This window comes from Oreochromis aureus, linkage group 17, assembly GCF_013358895.1.
Source record: "Oreochromis aureus strain Israel breed Guangdong linkage group 17, ZZ_aureus, whole genome shotgun sequence".
Classification (NCBI taxonomy): Eukaryota; Metazoa; Chordata; class Actinopteri; order Cichliformes; family Cichlidae; genus Oreochromis; species Oreochromis aureus.
Window position 1 is genome coordinate 25,979,150 of NC_052958.1, and position 15,553 is coordinate 25,994,702.

General features: G+C 44.3%; 2 protein-coding genes across 3 annotated transcripts; one reads left to right on the forward strand and one right to left on the reverse strand.

The window, feature by feature from the left end:
• Positions 1-789: 789 nt before the first annotated feature.
• Positions 790-2,350, reverse strand: LOC120434010. The gene is made up of 3 exons (XM_039601363.1): positions 1,877-2,350; positions 1,704-1,784; positions 790-1,158 (listed from the first exon to the last, which is right to left on the reverse strand). Exons 1-3 carry the CDS (start codon positions 2,201-2,203, stop codon positions 790-792), a joined length of 777 nt encoding a protein of 258 aa, XP_039457297.1. The 5' UTR covers positions 2,204-2,350.
• A 7,366-nt stretch (positions 2,351-9,716) lies between these two features.
• On the forward strand, positions 9,717-15,337 carry LOC120433833. 2 transcript variants are annotated; one of them, XM_039600778.1, is made up of 7 exons: positions 9,717-10,571; positions 11,668-11,792; positions 12,065-12,421; positions 12,510-13,392; positions 13,709-13,932; positions 14,108-14,255; positions 14,347-15,337. In XM_039600778.1, exons 1-4 carry the CDS (start codon positions 10,532-10,534, stop codon positions 12,822-12,824), a joined length of 837 nt encoding a protein of 278 aa, XP_039456712.1. In that variant the 5' UTR covers positions 9,717-10,531; the 3' UTR covers positions 12,825-13,392; positions 13,709-13,932; positions 14,108-14,255; positions 14,347-15,337. The 2 variants fall into 2 exon arrangements, with proteins under 2 accessions (XP_039456712.1, XP_039456713.1); XM_039600779.1 differs by having other exon boundaries at positions 12,510-13,080.
• The last annotated feature ends 216 nt before the right edge of the window (positions 15,338-15,553 follow it).

Sequence of the window (15,553 nt, forward strand, 5' to 3'; positions counted from 1 at the left end):
TTGCAGCATTGAAGAGATCTAAGTCTAGCTCTCCCATAAGAACTAAGTGTTTCAACACACACTTTATTTCTAATGGAGCAATCCCTTCAAAAATTACATGCATCATGTCTTGGGGTGTTTGTTGGATCAAGTTGAATGCTGGGAAATTAATAAGTTTGCTTCTTCTGTTTATTCCATATGTTGTTTTTAAGCTGCTTCTTAGATACTCTGTGTTGGCCTTCTCAATTTCGCTACATTGCCGGACATGTCGTTCAAATGTCCGTTCCTCAAAGTTATCCTCATCAAAATAAATTTGCATGTCCTCAAATGAACATTCACACTGCCTGCATTTACTATGAGCAAACCCAACACCCTCTTTAAACCCGCAAAGCTGATGTTGTGCCAAAGTGTCTCCACATAATGAAACTAATGCTCCATATATTTCACGTTCACCATTTCCAGTTTGAATTTTAACTCCATTATATAGCTTCACGAAGTCCTCATGCAGCCTTTGCAAGATTCCATCTACACCACATTCAGAAAGAGCACTCTTTTTTGCAATGGCAAGTAGACGAATGGCAGCTAGTTTTGATCGATATTTAGGATTAATGTTTCCCAAAGTATAATAGAACATTACCAACTTATTTTTGGAGGCATGAGACCCAAGTGGGTTACAAATTTCAATTTCATCTGAGTAAAGGATAATCTGTAAGGCAGAAGGGTGTGCAGAAAATAAACAGTGAGACTTCATGAGTTCTCCATCTATGATATCGTATAAATAATCATTTCTGTAATTTTTCTGCTCATCTATCAATGCCAAAACTCTTGGATGGGACAATAACTGCTCCAAACTTTTGACAAGCGGAACATAATGAAAACATCTGGGCACAGTAGTGAGGAATCTTTTTTTCCCTTTTTTTTTACCATGACAGCAGTATACCCAACACAAACCTCCTCAGATTCCACAAAATTGAAATTTCTCTTTATCACATCATCCTGCCTGTATGTTGTTGAAACAGAGGCAAATGGATCCTCAATCTGGTCAAACACTGCCAAAACATCTTTTTCAAGTCCACTTCCATGATGCTGCTGGAAAACCTTTTGTACCTGACTTCTCAGATTATTGACCAACGATGCCTGATACTGTTGTAATGCTGCAACGACATCATTCACACCACTCTGAAAAACAGACAGAAAGAACAAACGACATCTTAGTTGTTTGCTATTAAAAGAGATTTATTTTTAGCAAATAGACAACTTATAATGTAAGGACTAATAACGTACGTAGCTCTGCAACCAAAAAACTGCATAGAATTATTTGACTGTTTCTTATAGATTTTTTTTCCTCACTGAAACTGGAAAAAAAAAAATTTTTTAAATTACTTCTCGGATTTCTTGCAAAACTCAAATTTTTAGTTTAATTAAGATTACAATTTTCCTTTTTAAACTGAGACTAAGAGTTAGGTGGCGGAGGAAGGCTTGGGATGGGAGCAACCCTGAAAAGGATAGGCGGAGGCTAATGGATGGATGGCTGGAGACTATGACTGCCTTAGGTAAACTGGAAAGTTGGAGGCACATACAAGTGATGCTCGGTTTTCCATAGTTACTATTAGGATAACCAGAATGAATTAAAGGCTGTTACAGGGAAAATTGTTAATAATAAATGATGAAAAAAATAGAGCCACATGTTAAAATAATCATTCTAATTTTGTATGAGCACAAACCTGTGAAAGACGATGTTTCTCTCTTGCAGTCAATACAAGAGCTGTTGCTTGTCTGGTAAGAACATCGTGGCAGGAGTCATCCTTCAGAAAAGAGAAATAAATATAGGAGTGGAATAAACTGGTAAAATGTTTTATCAAAAAAAGTTGTTATTGTTCAGTAGTGATAGACTCACCATAGATTGGCATGATGCTACTCCATCTGCGAACCCGCTTGGACAAGCTGCTGAAATGTTTGGAGTCAAGGTATCATTGTTGGTCTGGGATGGAACAAGAGGCCTTTGCGAGATATGGGCGCCATCATCGAAGCCAGAGTACAATGTCATATTACTGTCAAAAGTACCAAAATGTTCCGGGCACACACTGTCCGGATCATGCTGTATTGCGTTTTGCTCAATCACGGCATCTTCTCCTGAGTTCAATCTGGTGTCTACAGCCGCATCCATTGTTGGCTGGCTTGTTGGCTGGTTTTCGACCACTGGATCAGTCCTGTAGGCCCACATGTTACTCAGACCTCTGTTCACCGCTGATGAGGGTTCCCTCCTAGAACTGCAATTGAGATTAATTGATTAATTGACTAGTTAAAGATATTAATTACAAGCTACACTGATAATTTCTAAATAATTCTATTCTGCATTTGATAATTTACTCTAAAATATGTATGTTTTCAGATTGAGTTTAATAAATTGTTATTAATTTAATGCTGATTGATATTTGGCAGCTTAACTGTTGTTTAAAAGCTTTAAAAATCCTCAAAAACCTAAACCTGGAAAGCTAAACTTGGAAAATGTTGTAAAAACCTTACAACCTGGAGCAAGGAGCATGAGATAGTGATGGCCCGCTTGAAGCTGACGATCCGGAGCGTGTGTCGAAAAAAACAACACACTGGTTCAGAAGCACTGCGTCGAGGCTTGCTTCGTTTGGCAAAAGTCACGTGACCAGTGACGTCCGAAGCTTCATTACGCACGTAACTGCTTCGGTACCTGATTCAAATGGATATAAGGAAGTGAATCATTCACGGGATTTTGAGTTGATTTTACTCAATTTATTTTATCTGCAGAAGTGAAAAACTTGAAATGTCCAAAATCATCTTTTCATAATGTAAATATAATTACAGCATATGACTTTAGAAATACTTCCATGTGAATTAAAGCTAATAAAGACTAAAAAAATTTATTTGACACTATATGTAAATTACATTGCTACACATTTTAGAAAATCGTTTTGTTTATTGTTTTTAGGTGATAGTCTGCAGGACCCATAAGTTGGCATATCTACCAACTTGCAGTGTAGTTCCTGCACTCCACAGCCGCTTCTGTTCCATGCGAGAGGATTTTCTCTTGGGCAGGAGAAATTATTTCTAAGAAAAGAAACAGACTCGGCCAGCGCACAGTAAAACTAATCCTCTTTTTAAATGAAAATAACAAAAAGGCTACCTTACATAGATCATGTTTTTACTTTGAAAGTTCATGGTTAGGGGTGGGTTTTGATCATCGCTTTTCTGATTACAATCCATTCTAAATTGAATAAAGTGATATTGATTCATTAAAATCCTGAGGCGATTTGTAAATTAAATGTTATTTTGCGTGAAATGCCAGCATCTCAGGTTAAACCTCACAAAATTTCGTCAAACACCAAACAGCTAAAACATACAAACGTAAACACAGAGCACGGACCCGACGCATCAGAATCAAATTTTGATGTGTCGGCGGGTTCTCGTTGTGTTTACCTTTTTTTCCCCCGCTGGCTTCTGAAGCTGCAGGTTTCATAACTCTCTGTTTACATCTCTAATTAAGTCTCACTAGTGTCAGCTTTCTTTTAATAGATACAAAATATGGATATATACTGATAAATGATCAGAATTGTAATATGTCTGAGGCAAAACCTTCCAGATTCCAATCAAATTGAATCGGATCCTGTATCGAATCAAAATGATTCTACAAATCAGTGACGATACCCAGCCGTACTCAGCCCCTAAGCATTTTCTTTCCAGTTCACAATCAATCCTACCCCTAGGTCAAAAATATGGATAGGACAATTGGCATAATCTAACAGTTTGTATGAACATACCTGTCCAGCTGTCCAGTGATTAAATGCACAAGTAGATGGAGGCAGGACTTCACAGCAGGGGCATACTCCATAGTGTGCTGTACATTATCATATGTATATTATATATATTGCTCACTTATTGTATTTACCAACATCAAGGAGTCATAAGCAAAGAAAGGCCACACCATGGTGCATGTTTCATAAGGAAAGTTTATTGATCAAAATGTATTAAGCAAATAAGCATTACAAATTTTTCAGCCCCCCAATCGAGGAAAAAAATAACAATTACATGTTCAAAGCAACGCAACGGTGGCCCAATATCAGAGAGAACTCCACTCTGTGGAGTGAGCAGTGATAATTAAGCAGTCCGTTTAATTTTGCAGATTCAAGTTGCTCTTCATAATTTTCGCCACCAGATGTCACCGGAGAGGACTGTGTTGAAAAGCTTCGAGTAATGAACCGTTTTTCAATACAAGCTTCAGTGCTTCAGAAAGCTTCATTTGGCCATCACTAGCATGAGACATGAAAACCTGAGGGGGGGGACACAGATGACAGAGGAGAAAATGCAGACGATCCGCCAAAGAACAGAGGGGAGCACACACTAAATATACACACACACAGGGAAACAAGGAATTGGCAGACAGGTACGAAACACAGCTGACACTAATCAGATGAGAAGAGACCAGGGGGAAGGGCAACAGAATACACTGATGCAGGGCATGAGACTATCAAAGTAAAACCGGAATAAACATGAACATCAAACCAGGGACACTTGACTCAAGACTAGGGAGGCACAGAGAACACCTAAACACTGGAAATAATTAACAAATAACCAGGAAACTAACTGAAACAATGAATATTAATAAACACAAACAACCAAGGAGACTCTGGACCATGCCCATTGGTTTATTTAAAACAAAAGTTTAAAAAAAATAAAAAATGCTGTTTTCTCTATTAGGAGAAATTAAACACTCAAAGTCTTTATAAATAGATAGCATTGTTGTGGATCATAAGGAATTAGCATTAACATATCTACTGTTAAGCTGTAAAAACAAGTAGGAATCTAACATGAATACTTTATATGATTTTTTACAAAGATATCAAAGTATATAGTCAGTGTCACCTTACAGATGTTTGTGTCATAGTCGATCCACTGCATCGTCCATTGCCAAGGTGGTCAGAGTGTGTTCGACGAATGTGATACCAAAATGAACTGTAAACACGATATTCTTTGACACATCCATCTATGCCACAAACTACACGGAAATCTGGACTATGGCTATGTGCAGAATTAATATGACTCAGTAAGGATTTGAGGGTCAGACCCACAAAAACGAAGCAGATAACACAGCGCCAAATCATTTTGTTTCACTGGTCTGTGGACCGTTTTTCCCATAATGCCAAGATGACCAGGATTATTCCATTAAGGGGTAGGAATGGCTATCCTAATTCGCTGCCTTATAACAGCTGTAGTAAGTAAAACTACCGACATGTCAGTATTTACTGAATATAATCTAACCAAATAGTCAAATCTTTAAATATATAGAATTTCATAGATATAAAAGAGCGAACTAAACCATTTCTGTACACAACCCCATACTCCTTGGTACAGTCCAGCTTCGCGCCTTTAGCTTCGCGCCTCAAATTTGGATTGCAGGATTAGTAATATTTTGCAGTCAGGGATACAGTGGTACAGTGTGAAGAAATTAAGGCACTGTCACGGTCCTGGGTCAGTTCGACCCAGCATTTTGAGTTTCTTATGTTTTAGTTTAATTTCTGCATTATGGATTGTTCCTTATCCTCTGGTGCTTTGATTGTGATTATAAATATGTCTTATTCTTGGTGAGGGATTAATTCTTATGTGTATGGTTTTTCTCGGGATTATTAGTTATATGCTGTTTCTTTGTGATACTGTTTTGATTATAATTATGTTCTGATTCTGTAGCTATCTGATGATGATGATGATTACTGGTTAGGTTTTGTTATCTTGCCCTCATGTTTAGTTTTGCTTGTGCTTAGTCTTCTCTGCCCGTATGTCCCTCTGTCTGTCCATGGTGTCTTGTCTGGTCCTGTGTCTGTTAGTTTCCTGTTTTATTCTGAAGGTCCTTGTCTTACGTGAGTATGTTCAGTTTACGTTTCCCCTGCCTCGTCAGTTGTGATTTTCCCCAGGTGTGTTTCCCTCCTGTCTCTCATCCCTTGATTACTGCCTCAGTGTATTTAAGCCCTGTGTTTTCCTGTGCTCACTGTCGCGTCGTTAACGTCTTCTGCCCTCACTCCCTGTGTGTTCTGTTTGCCGTCATGCCAGTCTAGTTGTTTTTCAGTATAGTTAGTTTTCTGTTCGGTAACTCCTGCAATAAAGCTGTTTGTTTGGAATTCACTTTCGCTTCCGTGAGTCCTGCATCTTGGGTCCTTCCTCTCTGTCTGCCTGCACACAGCCGAGACATAACAGAACGACGCGACCACAACCTGGACCCAGCGGGCTCGTCCCGGGAGTGTGATATCTCCCGCATTCAATGTCTGGTTAAGCGGATTTCCCACACAACGGACGCTAAGGTGATGGCGATTGGAATTAACGCTATCAAGGCGATCCTGGAGAGGAATCCTCATTTGCATCAGCTCAGAGAATACATGGCCTTGATGGACCAGCTGCATGAATCTCATGAGGTGTTACAAGCTCGGGAGCTTGCAGCCTTTGCCCGCGCCCAGTATTCTTCGCCGAAGCCGTCACATCGGCAGCTGCCACAACATACGGAGCTCTCCGCGGAGTCGTCCGCCGCACAGCAGCAATCGTCACGGGGGAGAGGCATTTCCACACCGCGGCCACAGAGCTCCACTACTTGCCGCTCAGGGCTTAATTCACCTGCCTCCTGCTTGGCGGCGATGTGGTCGCAGGATGAGGACGAGGACGTCTTTTTTCCATCATCACCAGTTTCTCCTGTCGCCTCAGCCCCTGCCGCCAGGAGGAAGCGGCGCCACCGCCGTCATTCCTCACTACTACCGGAGCCCAATCACTCGTCAGAACTGCAGGCAATGGTGAGTGACGTTGACTGTACCCCTATTGCTTCACCTGCGAATAGTAATGGGGACTGTTTTCCTCCCACGGCTAAGAGTAGTGAGGTGAAGGCGGTTTGTTCCATGGACATTCACCCCGGCCCTGTAGAAAGAAAAGACTCCCTGACTGATTACGTTGATGTTTGTTCCGCTGAAGAATCAGAATGTACAGGCAAAACTCTGATTGTGCACCCTCTGTTGGAGCCAACTAAGAACTTTTTTGTCGATGCCAAGCCAACCCCGGACAGTTTGAATTCAGTTTTGACATGTACTGCTGAACCTATTAATAATGCTGTGGGTTCGCAATCCAAGAATGGAGAGGGAGACTTAATGGGCTGTTTCCGCCCTGTGCTCTTAGAGCCGAGAAGCCTAAGCAGAACTGTTTCTTCTGAACTCGTTCAGCTGGTTAAACCGAGCCCTAGAGGCTCAGGGGAGCCAATACCACCCCCTGCATTAAGTTCACTACAAACACCACTTCAACCGTTAGCTCATTCAGCAGCCCAGCTAGCTATTCAGCTGCCCTCAGCTCAATCATCTGCTCCTTCACTAGTTTCATTCACACCACAACCGTCACTTCAGCCTTTATCGACCCAGTCTCCTGCTGAGCAGCCCTCTTTTCTCACTCATGTTAAGCTGACAGACATACCCAACAGGGCTGTAAACATTCCTCAAGAGCTGGCCAGTTCGGAGACTGAGATACACTCCAGGGCCTCCCCAGAGGCTGGGTTTCAGCCCCCAGCAGACTCTGGACCCCTGGAGGTTAAGAAGCCAGCTGAGGACTGCACCCGGCCGTCGCTGCCTGAGCAGAATCTATGCTCTGTGCAGCTGCAGTCTGCTGTGTGTTTGCCAGAGGCCCGTGTGCCTGCTGGTTCTGTTCTGTCCCTGCCAGAGGCCCCCGCGCCTGCTGGTTCTGTTCTGTCTCTGCCAGAGGTCCCCGCGCCTGCTGGTCCTGTTCTGTCTCTGCCAGAGGTCTCCGCACCTGCTGGTTCTGTCCTGTGTGTGCCAGGGGCCCCGGTGCCCACTGGTTCTGAGACTGTTTTCGCTGGGGGGCCCGAGGAGCCCATCCAGCTTCCCGCCTCCTCAGCTGGGGGACCCGAGGAGCCTGTCCAGCTTCCTGCCTCGTCAGCTGGAGGGCCCGAGGAGCCCGTCCAGCCCCAAGACTCGTGAGCTGGAGGTTCAGGAGAACTTAGCCAGCTTCCTGCCTCGTGAGCTGGAGGGCCCGAGGAGCCCGTCCAGCCTTCTGCCTCGTCAGCTGGAGGGCCCGAGGAGCCCGTCCAGCCTCCTGCCTCGTCAGCTGGAGGGCCCGAGGAGCCCGTCCAGCCTTCTGCCCCGTCAGCTGGAGGGCCCGAGGAGCCCGTCCAGCCTTCTGCCCCGTCAGCTGGAGGGCCCGAGGAGCCCGTCCAGTCTCCTGCCTCGTCAGCTGGAGGTTCAGGAGAACCTAGCCAGCTTCCTGCCTCGTCAGCTGGAGGGCCCGAGGAGCCCGTCCGGCCGCCAGCTGCAGCCTCATCAGCCTCGCCAGCTGCAGCCTCATCAGCCTCGCCAGCTGCAGCCTCATCAGCCTCGCCTGCAGCTGCAGCCTCACCCACGGCGCCGCCTGCAGCAGCCTCCTCGTCAGCTGCATCAGCGTCGCCTGCAGCAGCAGCTGTTTCACCCACGCCGTCGCCTGCAGCGCCATTCTCGTCTGGTCCAGCCTCCGAGCCTTGAGCTTCGCCTGGTCCTGATTCAGCATCAGCTCCAGCGTCGCTTGGTCCAGTGGCAGCCTCTTCCGCCTCACCTGGTCCAGCCTCATCGTTTGCTTCACCATCGCCTGGTCCAGCCTCTGCTTCGGCCTCATCCTCACCTGGTCCCGCCTCCGCATCGGCTTTGGCGTCGCCTGCAGTGGCCTCCTCTTCGGCTTCATCAGCTTCATTTGGCCCAGCCTCTGCATCGGCTTCGCCTTCGCCTGGTCCAGCTTCGGCTCCACCCACGCCGTCGCCTGGTCCAGCTCCGGCTCCGCCCTCGCCTGGTCCAGCCTCCGCTTCGGCTCCACCCTCACCTGGTCCAGCCTCCGCTTCGGCTCCACCCTCGCCTGGTCCAGCCTCCTCTTCTGCTTCAGCGTCGCCTGCAGCAGCCTCCTCTTCTGCTTCAGCTTCGTCTGGTCCAGCCTCCGCTTCAGCTTCGTCAGCGTCGCCTGGTCCAGCCTCTGCATCCGCTTCAGCGTCGCCTGGTCCAGCCTCATCATCCGCTTCGGCTTCGTCTGGCCCAGCTTCTGCCTCGTCTGGTCCAGCCTCTGCCTCGCCTGGTGCTACGGGGGCCACGCCACTTTCAGGTCCCAAACTGCCGCCTCAACATCATCGGTCATTTGTCAGGCTGCTTGTTGGGCATCATCACCACCGTGGCCAGCCTCCGGACTTCTGTTGCCGCCCCCGCCTCCCGCGTGAACGACCACCTGAACGCCGCCACTGCCTTCCGCGTGGCCGGCCTCCGGGCTTGCTCCGTCGCCGCCACTGCCTTCCGCGTGGCCGGCCTCGGGACTGCCTTCGTTTGCCTTGCCGCCATGGCTGCCAGCACGGTCGGCCCCCAGAACTGTTTCTACACCGTTGCCGTCCACACGGTCGGCCCCCAGAACTGTTTCCGCACCACTGGCTACTGCATGGCCGGCCTCCGGACCTGCCCCGCTGCCGCTGCCTTTCACACGGTCGGCCTCCGGAACTGAACTGTTTTGGCCTCCTGTGCGGTCGGCCTCCGGGTCGGCCCCCTGAACTGTTTGTCAGGTCTGTGTTTCTTGACCGTCTGGGTTTTTGGTTTGTGTTTGGCCTCTGTCCCTCCGTCCTGGACCCCCACCGCCCGCCCTGGTCGGGCGGTGGGGTCCTCATCTGACCCCACCGCCCGCCCTGGTCGGGTCGTTTTCTGTTTTTTTTGGGGCGTGTTTGTGTTTCTGTTGGGCTGTCAGGGGCCAGCCCTTGAGGGGGGGGTACTGTCACGGTCCTGGGTCGGTTCGACCCAGCATTTTGAGTTTCTTATGTTTTAGTTTATTTTCTGCATTATGGATTGTTCCTTATCCTCTGGTGCTTTGATTGTGATTATAAATATGTCTTATTCTTGGTGAGGGATTAATTCTTATGTGTATGGTTTTTCTCGGGATTATTAGTTATATGCTGTTTCTTTGTGATACTGTTTTGATTATAATTATGTTCTGATTCTGTAGCTATCTGATGATGATGATGATGATGATGATGATGATGATGATGATGATTATGATTATTTCTGGTTTAGGTTTTGTTATCTTGCCCTCATGTTTAGTTTTGCTGGTGCTTAGTCTTCTCTGCCCGTATGTCCCTCTGTCTGTCCATGGTGTCTTGTCTGGTCCTGTGTCTGTTAGTTTTCTGTTTTATTCTGAAGGTCCTTGTCTTACGTATGTTCAGTTTACGTTTCCCCTGCCTCGTCAGTTGTGATTTTCCCCAGGTGAGTTTCCCTCCTGTCTCTCATCCCTTGATTACTGCCTCAGTGTATTTAAGCCCTGTGTTTTCCTGTGCTCACTGTCGCGTCGTTAACGTCTTCTGCCCTCACTCCCTGTGTGTTCTGTTTGCCGTCATGCCAGTCTAGTTGTTTTTCAGTATAGTTAGTTTTCTGTTCGGTAACTCCTGCAATAAAGCTGTTTGTTTGGAATTCACTTTCGCTTCCGTGAGTCCTGCATCTTGGGTCCTTCCTCTCTGTCTGCCTGCACACAGCCGAGACATGACAGGCACGCTATGGAGAAACTGGACGAAATAACAATTGCCACCCTGAAAGGTATGTGACTGTTTTGTTTTTTATGTTTTGTGTTCTGCTATGTTGCATGTTAAGTCGCTAGCATGGCAGGCTATACTCGGTTGTTAGCTTAGCTTGTGCGGTTAGCTTAGTTGCATTAGCATATTTAAAATTGCTAGTGCTATTACACTACGTACATGGGTATTTTTAAAAACTGAGATTTTCCGTTTTCGTTTTAAAAAATAATCCCGTCCACAAGTAAACCCAGAATTGAAGGAAAACGCTGCTAGGAACATGCCAAAGCAACAGGTGGCGATATATTCCCAACCGTGTAGAAATGTTGGCCAATCAGAAGTCTAGAAGCCTCGGTGGGAAATAGTAAACAAAGATGGGGCATAGAAGCAGAACCGAGTCCTATGTGTGGAGGGACAGTAACTGTGTGTGTATATGTAAGCATTTAAACACTGCAGAGTACAATTAACAGTAACAGTGTTGTAGAAATTCATTTCACCAAAACAATAACGCGGCGCACAGTGTGACGTCAAAAAAGGCGCACACCTTTGACACCGTGTCTTCTCCGTTTTTCAAGTCCACACCTAAATGCAAAAACAGAGTTTTTGAAAATATCCACCCTGGCAGGCGTTTTTAGATATCTCCGTTTTCAGTGACCGAAAACGCTGTTTACGTGTGGACGAAAGGTGCAAACGCATACAAAAATCTGCTTTTTCAAAAATACCCGGGTACGTGTGGACGTAGCGTCTGTGAATTTTTTCAACAAGTGTGCAAAGTGCCATAATTTAATGCCAGTTTTACAGAAATTGTGGGAGTTTCAAATTTCCATTAGTGAAGTTATTTCATTATATACTTTAGCACAGGAAGTTAAGAAAAGAGACATTTATATGTATACACTTATATAATTGATGTATTAGAAATATAATACTTTTTCCAGTCAATGGGAGGAGGTAATTTAGAACCTGTGGAGCAGTCAGGAGGGAATATAATGGAATAGAGTTGTTTTTAAATGGTAAATATTAAATTATGTTTCTTGTGTATCCTGTGTGCTACCCAAGCAAAGCTGTCAGCTGGCTTGCACATGAGGATAATGCAATGTAGTGATAATTGGAAACTCCTATTGCAGAAGCAAATGTTGGAGAAGACCTGCTCTCATCACTTTCACGAGAGGACATCAAAGATCTGTTTCCTGGTCCTGAACATTTCCTCAGGCGTCGGGCTCTATGGCTTGTAGTGCACAAATGTGAAGAAGTAAGTTCTGTCCTATCGCTGTGTGACAAAACTGTGAACACACCAGCTTGTTTTATGCAGTTTCAAGTAATTCCACCAATACTCACTTAACAGATAAACAGAATCTTCTTTAGTTTTGATTTAAATCAAGTGGCCTACACATTTATTAAATATACATGTTTTTTATTGTTCAACACTTTACTGATATTTTGTTGTACTTTCTTTCATGTCTAGAGACCTAAAGTTCTTGTGCAATTTTATGTGAAATTAGCCCTAAGTACACTGTATTTTAGAACAAGACTGCTGCTGAAAAAACGCTAACAACTACTGGAGATGGTGACTTCTCCAGAGAGGAACCCAACCCTTCTAAGTTTGTGACTATGTCCAACCCAGAGTACATAGTCTTCACAGACAGTGAACTTGAGCAAGCTCGACGTTCCTACTTTGAAAAGAAGCGGCTGGGGACAGAGTGTGCTGAACCTTTGTCAAAGGAACTCTTTTGTCGACTCGTAAGAAACACCATGACAAACATGATTTCGATAGCAAGAGCAGCTGAGGACTCCAGATACCCCAGCAAACATGAGGTTGATGCCATGGCAAAGCGATTAATGGAGTACTACCCAATGCTTAAAGAAATGTGTGGTGAGTGGGTAAGTAGCATTTGCTCAATACCACTCTGTGTTAATCATGAGTGATGTATCTTATCATCTTTTAATTTTTACCGTTTGTACCTGTTAGGAGCATGTTGCTAAAAAGCTAATGAAGAGACTCTCCAATGTCAAAAGTCCAAGGAAGGGCAAAAAACCTCCTGCGAAGAAGCCAAGAAAGGATGGGAATGAAAGCGTTGCAAAAAGTGACAGCAGTGGGGAGTCCAGTGCATCAACTATTATTCTAGATCAATCACCATTTAGATCGATGGGCACCCCAGTGCACTACCAGGATGGCAGTGATGAAGAATGTAAGTGTTACGGCTGTGGCCATAAGATCTCTGTGTGGGCTGTTTTGTTCTGTCTCTTTACTGTGCTTAAGACTCTTTGCAGGTCCCTCCCCTAATGAAGAGTAGTGAGCAGCTGATTGGACCGTGGAACACGTGACCGCGTTCAAAAAGCCGTTCTGACAGCTCCCGCCGGGAAGAGAGAGAGAGAGAGAGAGAGAGAAGCGAGCGAGCAAGCAGTTTGACAGCCGACGCGGTCCTGGCCCTGGTTTCCAGCCTATACTTTTGCTGTGTGTTTGTGTGAGCGTGTTCTGTGAGAGCCGCTCCCCGTGTGTTAACTTAGTGCTTAGGCACCCATAGGCTGAAGCGGAAGGGGTGAGCCGCCTTTTTCTTTGGGAACCGTTTTCTCCTGTTTTCCGGGTTAGGGAGCAAGGGTTAGTATTGTCTTTTGTTTGTTTTGTTTCTTTCCTAGGGTTTAGTTAGTTTTCTCTGGTGGGACTTAGTTGGTTTTGTTTATTATTTTGGCCTGGGTTCACCCTGGAGCTATGCTTCATTACCTTCAATAAATCACCTTTTCTTTACTCACAACTGGTTTTGGATGTTTGGCTTGGGAATCAGGGCGGGTACGTGTCTCTCTCTCCTCCAACCTTATGTGCGTCTCTACACGCCTAGACTAGGGGCGTAACAGTAAGTATAATATAATGCACCCTCCTATTACACCCTGAGTGTAAATGTGGTTTGGACGATACTTTTTTTTTTCTTAAAAATTCTACTAACAATGGAACGCAACTACTTCACTGTTTATCTTGGAATCTTTGCGTTCCATTTAATAGTGACAACTAGACAGGATGAATGAACAATTTTAAGATGGTGGTTAGTTAATTTGTTGATCTAATCTACAGATATTTTGGTATTTTTGTTTTATTGTTTTGCACCAATAACAGATATATAAAGCCTTACTGTGGCAATAAATGATTTACACACCTCTGCTCTGTGTGTTTAGCTGGTTCAGCTGACTTCTTTGACAGCCACAAAACCCAGGCAAGACACTACAAGACACTTCAAGAAATATACAAGACCAAAAAACAGAACAAAGCTGCTGTTACCCAACTGCTGAACCTGGAGTTTGAGTCTAGAAGACAATTCATTAACTCTGATGCTATAAAGGAGCAGGACAGAGCGGTGAAGATACTAGAGGCATATCCTTGTTTCAGAGAACTGGATCATGTAAGCAGCACTTATTTCTTTTAGCCATCCTATTATTCCTTTGGGGACATTTTGATATGATTTTCAAATTTCTTAAATACTGGCCCTCATGTTTAAATTGTTATCACTTATTGTCAAGACCAGATACAGAGCTAGACAGATCTGTCTCAGTTGGGTTTCTGTCTGTATTTTTCAGGTCCTTGATGAGCTGCGGAGAATTATTCAACCATCCAACTTGAAATACATATCGGAGATGAAGGATAGATAGGAAATCTTCTACTCGAAGGTGCAGTTTTATGGTGTCATGAAGAAAGTTATGAAGCCGCCAAAAACTTTGGATGGAGGTAACTTGTGTCTACATTTATGCTTTGCAGATTACATTATTTGTAATGCTTAATGGTGTTGCCCTGTCTTATTTTTCTTTTTTCAAACCAGTGGAACATGCAGCAGCCCTTCCCATGCTTTTCCCTTCCAGCACAGTACCACCTAAGAAGCTGGGCATCTGTAGTGAGGCTTTTTTCCATGTCCTAAAGGGAAGGCTGCCATAGTCTATGTGTATATATTGTTGAATTTTGCAGTTACTCATGTATTCATTTTATATATTTTACTGTGGAGGCAGTCAAATATTCTTAAAGTTCAGATCCCCATAACATGTTGATGTTAATAAAACCTACAAAAAAAGTTGATCTATTTTAAACTGTAATGCAACTCAAAAATTGTTTCTTACGGTATTGTTCTAATCCTCTTTTTTCTGTCATGTAGACTTCAGAAGACCCTGAAGGCTACCTGCGTCAGCGACCCCTGGCTTGTCCAGTTCTGCTTGTCTCTGAAGGCAACTGCATGATAGCTGTTGGAACCACACCGGTGAGCACTTTTGACCGGAAGGATCTTAATGAGGGACTGCTCTATCTGATGGCATATTACTATGCCCTCCACCTCACATATCCAAAGTGCATTTCCATGCTGCTGTCTGTCTTGCAAACTGAAATACTCAAAGACTCCATCCATGACCGAGATTCAACCCCCTCTTACAGGAAGGCTCTTGGTGAGTGGAAGTCATTCATTGAGTGAGTCCCTCAGATGACAGACTCCATCTGCCTTATCAGACTCAGTGTTAGTCAGTGAGGTTGTTTTTTTTGTTTTTGTTTTTTTTTTCTCTAGAAAAGTTGTTCAAATGTAAAACACATGTTTGTTTGTGTGGTCGTTAAACTTGTTCTTCTAAAATGTTATGTAATATAGGATTTGAAATAGTGATTGTTTTAAGCTTCAGCAAAATTTATTTTTGATACCAGCCATGTTATACTGTTATTATTCATGTTAAGAGTATCTGGAATATGCACTTCTTATATTGGCCATGTTACACAGTACCCTGCTGAAATGTAGGTCATTTTAGACATGATTCTCCTGGAACAGACCTCAGTGAGTTACTGACCCATTGCTGTGTCAATAAAAGCGCAAAAACGCGCTTTTTCTGTCTTAATTTAAGATGAATTCCCTTATTTTTAGTAGCTTTTTGAAGAGATGGTGTCTTATTGTCAGGAATTTTTGCTGATTATTGTTCAGAGTCGAAACATAATTCTTATAGTTAGCTCAATCAAGAAAGAAACAATTCAGTTTTAAGAAAATTTGTCCTATAGTAAGG